General features: G+C 40.3%; 1 protein-coding gene across 1 annotated transcript in view; it reads left to right on the top strand.

Moving 5' to 3' along the window:
- Positions 1-12,026, top strand: part of LOC119539426 (ectonucleotide pyrophosphatase/phosphodiesterase family member 3-like) — a 105,625-nt gene that overhangs the window by 22,133 nt on the left and 71,466 nt on the right. The window contains exon 5 of the mRNA XM_037842991.1: positions 1,980-2,040. Coding sequence (XP_037698919.1) covers positions 1,980-2,040 — 61 coding nt within the window. The remainder of the gene's footprint in view (positions 1-1,979; positions 2,041-12,026) is intronic.

Here is a 12,026-nt window from a genome sequence, read left to right as displayed (position 1 = left end):
TACCTACTCTTCCCTACCCCAGTTTTATCACTCTTAACTTTTCATTTCAAGACTCAACCTCACTTCAGGTGGTAAGTTTTGCCACTGAGTTCATTGCACAGATTGCTTGAATTTAACAGAAAAAAGAAATTGTTATAAACAGTGCTGGAGTTTACCATTACCACTAATCGGATATTTTGATCAAATTAATTTAGTCATTTGGTTAATTTTTTAAATAAATGTAAATGTCATCTCATTCTAATGATTTATTTGATATTCTGTTAAGTTTTGAATTTTGAAAAACATCATGATAAATTACTATCATATACAAAGAGAGAGAGAAGAGTACAATGTTTTCCCCATATGCCCACTCCCTGACTTCAGCAATTTTCACTTCTTGACCAATTTTGTCTCATTGACAATGTGTACTTTTCAAAAAGAGAACATGACTCTCACATGAATGTAAAGTGAACACATCAAAGCTTTTTAATTTATTAATGAGATAACCAGCTTGAATGTAAAGCTTGTTCAAAGAAAATTGAAGGGACAATATTTATAGGACTGAAGGAATTGTGGGAATAAAATTGCTGAAACTAACCTATGGGGGATAGAAATTACTTGCATTTCTACACGGCAATCTTACTGAATTGCTGTTACGTAATATTCAGTGATAATGCTATCAGTATTCTACAAGTTAAATGCTACTTTCATTAAGTTGTAAAGTGATAGCAAATAGAAAACTAGATAAAGATATATATACTCCTCGGTAATTAGATAATCCATGGGTGGGCCTTTTATTTCTAGCATGACATTAAAATGAAGTTTAGGATTAGCCATCCCCTTTGCCTATTTCCCAGATGTAGACTTTTTTTCTTAACAAAATATACACTTGAACCCCCCAAACCTCCCTCTTCTAATTTTAGGTTATTTCAAAGTAAATCCCAGAATTAATATCGTTCCTTTTGTAAATATTTTTATGTTATCTAAAAAACATAAGGACTTAATTAACATTATCAACAATCCATCCAAAGATATTGTTAATAATTGTCATCATCGAATACCCATTTGGTGTTTGAATTTTTGTTTCATAATTAAAAAATAGATTGAACCGTGCTGCAACTGGCTGGTACACTTAAGTCTTTCAAAAGTATAGCTGTCCCACTTCCTCTCTTTTTCCCTTTGAAATTTACATGTTAAAGAACTGGGGTCATTAGTCCTGTAGAGTTTTCCTGTCTGGATTTGCTGATTGCATGCATACTTTTGATTTCTGCAGTTTGTAGTTCCTTGTATTTTGTAGAAATTATTTGTTAAGAGCCAGAGGATTGCTCAGATACAGATGTGATTTTTAATTTTTTTTTGCATACCCTTCAAAGAGGGTAATGCATATTTCCATCAAGAGGCACTCCGTTTCTTGTCTCTTTATTTAGGATGTTAGCCTTTGATGCTCATTGCCTAGATCCATTAGGGGTGGCAGAAGGTGGCATTCATATCCTATTGTTTATAGTTCATTACTTAGCTGGACTATTCTATCAATAGAAATTTGCATGAAGAACTTTTTAGTTAAAATTTTTAAAATGTGTTTTTTAATACCTTTTCCATTTGATATCAGTTATTCTCATTGACAAATTTTTAAAATGCTTTATTTTCTCTCTAGATGGTATATCACTATTTATTAAACCTATCTATTCTAGCAGTTGGAAGAAATTGTCCCTGAGTAAAAAAATTATTAAAAAAAAAAAGACAGTGAAGCAAACATCTCCTTCCAGCTAAAGGAATTCCCTTTCATTTTCTTGGTAAAGATGGGCTTCCTATTTCTCAGCTAGTGCAGATTACTGATCTCTGCCAAGTCACCAGAGGCTCTGTACTTGCCCAAATGTAAATGAGAACTTAAGGCGTTCTGGAAGAATTTAGTCATTGTAGTAATGTGAATTAAGTGGTTCGGGAAGATCCTGTGCCTTGAACTTGTAGCAGGCTAAAGAGTTTGATCTTATGCTTTTCAGGAGAAACACCATGGGTGAAAGAAGCATGTGGCACAGCCCAGCAACCTCAGTGTCCAGAAGGGTGAGACTGATATGGGTTTTTTTTCCTCCTTTACCAGCTGGCATGTGGGAGTGTGGCTGAGAGGCAGGGTGGCATCTCAGCAGTGGCTCTGTTCACATTTCAAAACACGGAAGTTGACAAAGGTTTGATTCCTTGTGGCTTCCAAGTCTTAACAGCACTTTTATATTAATTTATCATATTCGTGATTTACAGTAATGACTTTGGAAACTGGCAGATGCATTGAATACTAACTTTCTATGACCAAGGTCCTGTGGTTAGGACTGGAACTGAGGTGGGAATTCTCTTGTAGGAACTCATTTTAGTCACATGCTGGCGCCTCAAACTTACTCTTCCTGAGGGCGTGGGGGAGAGACTGGTCCACAGAAGGTCTCCTAATGACAGGTGGGCCTGAAGGATGAGCCAGTGGGCTTTTGTCAGGCAGGCAGGGCTGAGGAGGCAGGAGGTCCCCGCCCCCGGGCACCTCCTCCAGGTGTTCCTGATGGCAGCTCCCCCCAGGCCCTTGCCCAGCCCTGGAAACTAGACCCCATCACCCCAGGGTCAGGTGGCCTTTCCCTCCCTCCAGTTACCCTCCTGCCCTTCAGCCACTTCACTCTTCAGGTCCAAGCAGTGGGAGGATGATGGGAGGGGGGAGGGGTGGGAGAGGTGGAAAGGAATACCTGGAGATAGGAAGACTTCATGGGGGTGTTTTTAATGGCATTATTTCATTAAAAAATGTATATGGATAACATGTCTGTTTTTGTACCACTCTACTTTGGTTTACCCTAATTCTCCGATTCAGCTGCCCCCTTCAGCAGCTTCTTGGCAGAAGAGTAAGGGATTTATAATAAAAAGAAAACCTGAGTTTGTGACCTGGCTTTGCCTGTGGGACTTTGCCCAAGTCACCTATCTATAAATTTGGAATAATAATAATAAATAATTCCAGGCTCAGGGACTTCCCTTGAGGATTAACTGATCTAAATTAATGGAAAATGCTGTATAAAATATAAAACAGTTGATTAATTTTAGCTCTAGAGCATGACGTATGGTAGCTATCAAAAAAGTCTTAATATTTTCAAGTGGGATTTTTCTTTAATTGCTTTATTTATTAGATAAACTTGATATTTGCATTTACTGAGATGTTCCCAGAACCAGTCTAGATTCAAATTGCCCTTTCTCAGAGTCCAAATTATTATACTAACACCCCATCTCTGACAAAATTCACCCATCATCATAATATGTTTATAGTTCTCATAATATATCAAGTGTTTTACATATTAATCATTTTCTGTGATGTTACTTATAACATCCTCTGAGGTAGGCCTTATTATCTTCACCCCCTTTGTATAGATAAGGAAACTGAGGCACTAACTGTGCATAAACTGCCTGAGGTCGCCCTGCTGGGACCTGCTGGGGGCGGGGAGCGCCCAGGCAGCGAGGCCCGGGACCCCCGTGGCTGGGCCTCGGGTCCTTGTTCTGAGGCGCTGACATGGTGTAATTGGCCGGAGAAAGCGGCAAGGCAGTGGGAGAACGGGAAGCTTTGTCTGTGGCCCCACGTGTCCCTTCCTGTTGACAACCGGAAGGAGAAGGGGCGTTGGGTGAGCAGGGAGCTTTCTACCCGGGGCCTGCGCAGGCGCCCCAGGAAACCCGCGTGCCCGAGCCTAACGGGTCCCCGAGAAGGGTCCACCCCCGCCCGGGACCCACGTGTCCACCGGGTCGGGAGCGCTGGGGCAGTGGGACGGGGATTCCCGGATGGTCTGGGCCACCTTGAAGCGAGATGAGAGCGGACGGGAGGCTGGAGATGCAGCGGGCAGGGGAAGGGCCCCGACTGTCCCAGACGCCTTCCGTTGTTGATTCCACTGGAATCAGCCCCTGTCCTGTCCCCTGGGGGCAGAAACGCAATGATGAGTCTGTGGGCCCCTCACAACACTCACTGGCAGGCGGAGTTTTAATGCTGGAGACATTGCATGAAATGAAGCCCTCATCCTGGACATTTAAGCTTCTATTTCTGTTTGCTCGTTGGCTTGTTTTACTATTTTGCTAACTGTCCTGGCCGTTAAGTGGGCTGTTTAGTCAGAAAGCTGCGCAGAGAGCCTGGTTCTGCCCCTGTTGGCAGGGGCCACCTTGGGTCCGTGACCTGATCCTCACCTGCCTCATTTGTAAGCTAGGGTAACATCAGTTCCCGGCTAGCAGGCTGTTTTCAACTTTTTGCTGATGATAAAGTGAAACAATAGACTATGAGATAAAAATCTGGGCAGATACAGAGCCATTATGCTAGCTTCCTCATATGCAATTAGAACAATGTTGATGGAATGTTTAACCTCAATAGCAATCAGAAATAAAAATGAAAAGAAGGTACATAATAATAATAATAGATTGCAATTCTTACAAGGTAGCAGCCCCTTGTTTTGTTTATGGAAGGAGAAATTTATATAGACTTTCACTAGAGAATAGTGACAAAACATCTCCTTTGAACATGCTTATTTTTGACCAGGATTTCACCCTTAAGAATTTATCCTAAGGAAATAATTAAGGGTGTTTAACTTCAAGAATGTTCCTGGTTGCATTGTATTATAACTTTGTTTTTGAAAATGTGCTCTGGTGACACTGTGTTAGCTTGCTAAGCAGGTATGGAGGGGACCATAAAAAAAAGAGTAGCACTGGATGGTTAGACCCCACTTCTGATCCCATAGATGTTTTGACTGTCTTTTAGGCTGCAAGCTTACTTTGATATTTATGAATATAAAACTTTTAATCAGAATTATGTCAATGCTTTTCTTTCTAAATCATATTTTCCATGCAACCTGCTATGGACAGTTTACTTTTTCATCAATTATGTACACATTGCTGTTAAAATATTCCTATTTTTTAATAATTAGTTTTTAAGTGAGGTATGGTTTATATACATTGAAATGTATATCTTTTCTTTTTAAAAAAGCAGTTTTGTTGAGATAAATATCATATAATCTATCTAAAGTGTGTAATCAATTCCTTTTAGTATATTTAGAGTCCCATATTTAGGGCCATGTATGTCACTAGAAGGAAACCCAGAGGATGAAACAAGGGACTGAAATGGACATATCTTAAGTGTACAGTTTGATGTGCATTGGAAATGCTTAAACCTGTGCAACCCACACCACTGTCATTATACAATACAGAATATTTCCATCACCCCAGAAAGATGCCTCATGTGCTCCCCATTCACCCTCAGAGGAGATCACTGTTCTATTTCTGTCCCTGTGGGCTCCTCTGCTAGAATGGAGTCATACCACATGTTCCCTTGTGCCTGGCTTGTTTTGCTCAACCCAATGATTCTAGATTCATAAATATTACCTCATGTGTCATATCTTTCATATGGGCTTTTACATAGTGCATTTTCCTTGGTTGAAAGAGTGCCATTCTATTCCCTTATTAGTTCTGTATATGTCCTTTAGGGCTCAACTTACAAGTCACATCCTGGGAGAGCTCTCACTGTACAAAGGTTGAGTTTAATGTCCTCCTATGTACTTGAATAGCTCCCTGTGCTCAAATCTAGTCCTTAAACTCTCCTGTTTGGTTCTCAATTTGCTCCCCCAAATTGGGACTCTTAACTCCTTCATGCCCTTATTCTCAGCATCTAGCAAAGTTTTGGACTCAGATATGTGTTGTGAGTTGTTTTACAATTAAAATTCACTCTGGGAAGTCAATAGACTTCTGTCCCCTTGATTCTCCTCACAGTTCTTTGATAATGTAGAAATAAATGGCAACAATGTCATCTTTTTCTAGCTCTTCTCAAGCACATTGAAAAAAATGAATACATTTTCTTTCTAAAATTTTCTTTATTACCATATTGGATAATTTGTCATAAATTTTAAAGACTCATTCTAATCAAATTTCATGGATGGTATATTTTTATGCAAAAAATTCATATATGAAATTACTTGAGTACAAAGTTGGAAATGTTTTCTTTTGCATACTTGCTTGCCTGCATTGCATTTGGAATTTAAAATAAATGTATCATGTTTCTAGATGCTATTCAAATGGGAAAGCACCCAAATGCCCATCAATAGTAGAATGGATAAAGTATGGTTTACTTATTCCCTGGAACACTAGACACCCATGAGAATCCATGATCTGTAGCTACATGCAACAATGTGGACGAATCTCCCAAACATAATTTTAAGCCGAAGACAGACATGGCAGAGTACATACTATATGATTCCATTTGTATCTAAATAGAAATCCAAAAACAGGTGAAACTAATCTATGCTATTAGAAGTCAAGATACTGATTAACTTAGGTAGGTGTGTGGTTTGCAGAGTTCAGTGACTTGAAGACAGTATAAAAGGCCTCTGGGTTGCTAGTCATATTCTGTTTCTTGATCTGGATGATGGCTGCACAGTGGAGATCAATTAGTGAAAATTCATCAGTTGTACATTTCTGAAATGTGTACTTTCCTGCATAATATTATAAAAGTAATTAGGTTTAAAAGTGGGGGCAGAGGGGAAGAGATGGCCTCTGGCAATAACCCAAAAGTTATCTTGCATCATTTTAACTTCAATGCTGGCCTAAAAAGAGTTTGTAATGCTTCTAAGGTTGATATTAGTATCCTGAGATAATATGATAGAAAGTCAAAAAACTTAATTCATTTGAGATTTAGACTTAGAACACTAAAACATAAGCTAGAGGTTTGAAATTCCATATATCCCAATGATGGTAGCATAATTGTAACTTTTATAATTTTTGAGTTTGAGATTGGAATTCAATAATTATTTCTCTTGGCTCCAGTTTGGTACAGTTCCTTAGCCCCAGCCAGGGTACACAAGGCTGGGTAGAATCCCACCTGTGCTGGTGGCTCGGTTATTGCCCAGCTCACATGCCTCTGACCTTTGTCACAAAATGACAACTAGCTAGCTCCATGTATAGCTACTGCTGTAAGATACATTTTATTCAGTTGAAGTGATGGTTCTTCTATGACATGTTGTAATGATCCATACTGGGTGAGTTGGGACTGAGGTTTTGAGAGCTGTATTAGTTAGGGTTCTCTGGGGAAAGAGAAATATAAATATAAGATTTTGTTAAAAAGTGTCTCACGCAACTGTGGGGATGCATGAGTCCAAATTCCATAGGGGAGGCAGCAAACTGGTAACTCCAATGAAGGTATTTGATGAACTCCTCAGGAAACGCTTTGCTGGCTAGTGAAAGAAGTGAAAGTCCTCTATATGCCTCACTTAAAAGGCTTCAACTGATTGGATTAAACCCAGCTGATTGATTTCTCTCATGGCAAAAGACACACCCTTCGTTGATGTAATCAGTCATAACTGCAGCCAATGGACTGATGAGTTAATAAACCAGTCTTCTGGTTTATTAACCAGCCACAAATGTCCTTGCAGTACCAGTTAAGCCAGTGCTTGCCTGACTTATGAACCTAACCATCACAGTCTACCCCTTGTCAACTTGGCAGTTATACACATCACCTTAAGCCATACTTTATCTCCAAGTAGAGAACAATAAAAGACATATATTCCACCTAACAATACTCTGCCGTCCTGTGTACTACCAGAAACGCACTAAATCTCTCCGCAATAGCAAGCAAGTCCTTGGGTGACATTACCTCTTAAAATTGATTTCCTTTAACTTAAATACTGCAAAATTAACAGTACAACTTATGTCATATGATAAGGAGATAAGATAGAGAAGAAAGCAAAGATATTTGCTTTACAGACAAATACAAACATACTCATGACAAAACACGGAGGAAATATTCATGCCATCATAGTCCTTGTTTCTGTAACTCATCATGTGGTTGTAGTTCATATTTTTTTTTCCTTTTTAATTTTTACTGGGATTGTTCAGATGCCATACAATTATCCAAAGATCCAAAGTGTACAATCAGTTGCCCCTGGTACCCTCATACAGCTGTGCATCCATCACCACACTTAATTTTTGTTCAATTTTTAGAAACTTTTCATTACTCCAGACAAGAGAGAAAGTGAAAGATGAAAAAAGAAAGAAAAAAAGAAAAGGAAACTCGAATCCTCCCATATTCCCATATCCCTAACCAACCCCCCTCAATTGTTGACTCATAGTGTTGGTATAGTACATTTGTTACTGTTTATGAAAGAACGTTGAAATACTGCTAACTGTAGTATATAGTTTGCAATAGGTATATATTTCTTCTCTATATGCCCCTCTATTATTAAATTCTAATTGTATTGTCATACATTTGTTCTGGTTCATGGAAGAGATTTCTAATATTTGCACAGTTAATCATGGACATTGCCCATCGGAGGATTCAGTTTTATACATTCCCATCTTTTGACCTCCAACTTTCCTTCTGGTGACATATATGACTCGGAGCTTCCCCTTTCCACCTCATTCATGCACCATTCGGCACTGTTAGTTATTCTCACATCTTGCTACCAATACCTCTATTCATTTCCAAACATTTAAATTCATCCTAGTTGAACATTCTGCTCATACTAAGCAACCGCTCCCCATTCTTAAGCCTTGTCTTGTATCTTGGTACCTTATATTTCATGTCTATGAGTTTACATATTATAATTAGTTCCTATCAGTGAGACTCTGCAATATTTGTCCTTATGTGTCTGGCTTATTTCACTCAGTATATTACCCTTGAGGTTTTGTCATCAACCCATTTTTTTTTTTTTTAAGATGGTTTGTTCACACACCATACATTCCATCCTAAGTAAACAATCGCTGGTTCTCTGTATGGTCACGTATTTATGTGTTCACCACCTTCTCCACTATCTATATAAGGGCATCTACATTTCTTCCACAAGGCAGGAGGGAGAGTGGAAGAAGGTAGAGAGGCAAAAGAAAAGAGGAAAAAAAAATGATGGCTAGGAAGCCGCAAAAGGAAAAATAACCTTAAATCAAAGTAAAGAGTCAGACAACACCACCAATGTCAAGTGTCTAACATGCCTCCCCTATCCCCCCCTCTTATCTGCATTTACCTTGGTATAGCGCCTTTGTTACATTAAAGGAAGCATAATACAATGATTCTGTTTGTTACAGTCTTTAGTTTACATTCATTGCATCCCTCCCCCAATGCCTCCCCATTTTTAACACATTGCAAGGTTGACATTTGCTTGTTCTCCCTTGTAAAAGAACATATTTGTACATTTTATCAAAATTGTCGAACACTCTAGATTTCACCAAGTCACACAGTCCCAGTCTTTATCTTTCCTCCTTTCTTCTGGTGTCTCACATGCTTCCAACCTTCCTCTCTCAACCGTATTCATAGTTATCTTTGTTCAGTGTACTTACATTGCTGTGCTACCATCTCCCAAAATTGTGTTCCAAACCACACACTCCTGTCTTCTCCTATTGCTCTGTAGTGCTCCCTTTAGTATTTCCTGTAGGGTGGGTGTCTTGTTCACAAAGTCTCTCATTGTCTGTTTGTCAGAAAGTATTTTGAACTGTCCCTCATATTTGAAGGACAGCTTTGCTGGGTACAGGATTCTTGGTTGGTGGTTTTTCTCTTTCAGTATCTTAAATATATCACGTCACTTCCTTCTTGCCTCCATGGTTTGTGCTGAGAGATCCACACATAGCCTTATTAAGCTTCCTTTGTATGTGATGGATTGCTTTTCTCTTGCTGCTTTCAGAATTCTCTCTTTGTCTTTGATATTTGATAATCTGATTATTAAGTGTTTTGGCATAGGCCTATTCATATCTCTTCTGTTTGGCGTACGCTGCACTTCTTGGATCTGTAATTTTATGTTTTTCATAAGACATGAGAAATTTTCATTGATTATTTCCTTTATTATTGCTTCTGCCCCTTTTCCCTTCTCTTCTCCTCTGGGACACCAATGATACATACATTCTTGTACTTTGTTTCATCCTTAAGTTTCCAGAGATGTTGCTCATATTTTTTCATTCTTTTCTCCATCTACTCCTTTGTGTGTAGGCTTTCAGGTGTTTTGTTCTCCAGTTCCTGAGTGTTTTCTTCTGCCTCTTGAGATCCGCTGTTGTATGTTTCCATTGTGTCTTTCATCTCTTGTGCTTGTGTTGTGCCTTTTGTTTCTATAGATTTTACTAGTTGTTTTTTTTGAACTTTTGATTTCTGCCTTATGTATGCCCAGTGTTTTCTTTACAGCCTCTATCTCTTTTGCAATATCTTCTCTAAACTTTTTGAAATGATTTAGCATTAGTTGTTTAAATTCCTGTATCTCAGTTGAAGTGTATGTTTGTTCCTTTGACTGGGCCATAACTTTGTTTTCCTTAATGTAGGTTATAGTTTTCTGTTGTCTAGGCATCTGACCTCCTAGACCACCACAATCAGGTTTTCCCAGATGAGAACAGCCTCGGGTCACAGAAGGAGGAAATATTCAGTATCCAGTTTCCCTGATGGTTTTTCTTAGAGGATTGACACACCTGTGCTTTTCTGCCCAGCAGGTGCATCTGTCAGCCTGTCACCAGCTGGTGTAAGGGAGTGTGGCCTGTGGCTCTCCTCCCCCAGGCTTTGGAGTCTGGTTCTGGTAAGGCAGGCAGTAGAGCTGGGTCCCTCCCTTTCCTCTTGGGAAGCTATGCCCCTTCCAGAAAGGTCACTGCATATCAATAAGTTCTTTGTTTCTCTGACTCTGCTGATCAAAGTGTTTTGATTTTAAAATGACTGAGGGTTTCTTTACTGCAAAGCGCTGCAGGCTGAAAATGGCTGAGGTTTCTCCACAGAGAGAGAAAGGGACAGAAAGCTCCCAGATTCACCCGTCAGCCAGAGATAGCACCTGATCCTCTGGGCTACCCGTCCTGAGACAGATATGTCCCCTGACTCTCCCAAGGTCACTTGTCACCAAAAGCCTCTGTCTGCTTGTTGGGGATTTGCTGTCTGTATTGAGCAGTTAATATTAAAACCCCAGTTGGAGCTGGGCTGAGGTCCACTCACTTGTTTTGAGAGTGCTGTTGTCTGGCACCGCGCGGCTTCTGTGAGGGAGGGGCTCTCAGTTCTTGGCTCTCAGTGCCTGGTCTGCAGTTTTTACTTACAGATTTTATGCTGCGATCATGGGCATTCCTCCCAATTCAAGTGGGTGGATGATGAGTGGACAGTCACGTTTGTCTTCCCGTAGTTATTCCAGGTTATTTACTAGTTTTTTGGTCATTTATGAATTGTTCCAGGGGGGCTAACAGTCTTCCACTCCTCTCTATGCCGCCATCTTAGCTCCACCACCTGCAGTTCATATTTATCACTACCTTCTTCCACTGCCCATTCCATGTTCCCTTTACCCTCAGCAAGCACTTTAGCTGGCTGTGGTTCTTTGCCTGGTGGGGTGACCCAAACCTTGATTCCTGAAGTATCTGGGCCATTGATACTCCTGCCTGGATTGAGTTGTTGCAGTTTCCCATTGACTTTCATCACAGGGCATGGTAGTACTAAGAGATACCCTAGGTGATCTCCTGTGGTGCAGGAAAATTCTTCTTTACCTCCATTGTGTAGTTGCAGTGCTATTTCCCCTTGATAGGATCAATCACCCCAACCAGTACAGTAATCCCCTTCCTTGCCTGTTGATTCAGAGGCATAAGAAGACCAAAGTGGCCAGGTGGCGGTTTTAACTTCCAGTTCAATGGAATTATTGTTGTGTTTCCTGGTGGAAGCACCCCTCCTTTTGGAACTAAGACTTGTAGACCAGCAGAGCTTAAGCTTGCAGGGACAGGAAGCAAAAATTTTTCTAGTGGATCACTAGAAGTGATAGTGAGTGGTGCCACTCCTGTTTTCACCTGTTGATTCCTGGACCTGTGAATCCTGGCTATGGGAGAAACAGCACCATAGAGTGGACGCTGATTCAGAGCGTACACAGCCTCCTGGAGAACCCTGCCCCAGCCCTGCAAGGTTTTGCCACCTAGTTGGTGCCATAACTGAGTCTTCAACAGGTCATTCCACTGTCTTATCAACCCAGCTGCCTCTGGATGTTGGGGAACATGGTAAGACCAGTGAATTCCATGAGCATGTGCCCATTCCTTCACTTGATTTGCTGTGAAGTGGGTTCCTTGGTCAGAAGCAATGCTGTGTG

This window comes from Choloepus didactylus, chromosome 7, assembly GCF_015220235.1.
Source record: "Choloepus didactylus isolate mChoDid1 chromosome 7, mChoDid1.pri, whole genome shotgun sequence".
Taxonomy (NCBI): Eukaryota; Metazoa; Chordata; class Mammalia; order Pilosa; family Megalonychidae; genus Choloepus; species Choloepus didactylus.
The sequence above is the reverse complement of the archived record's forward strand: the minus strand, read 5'-3'. Positions and strand labels throughout refer to the sequence as shown.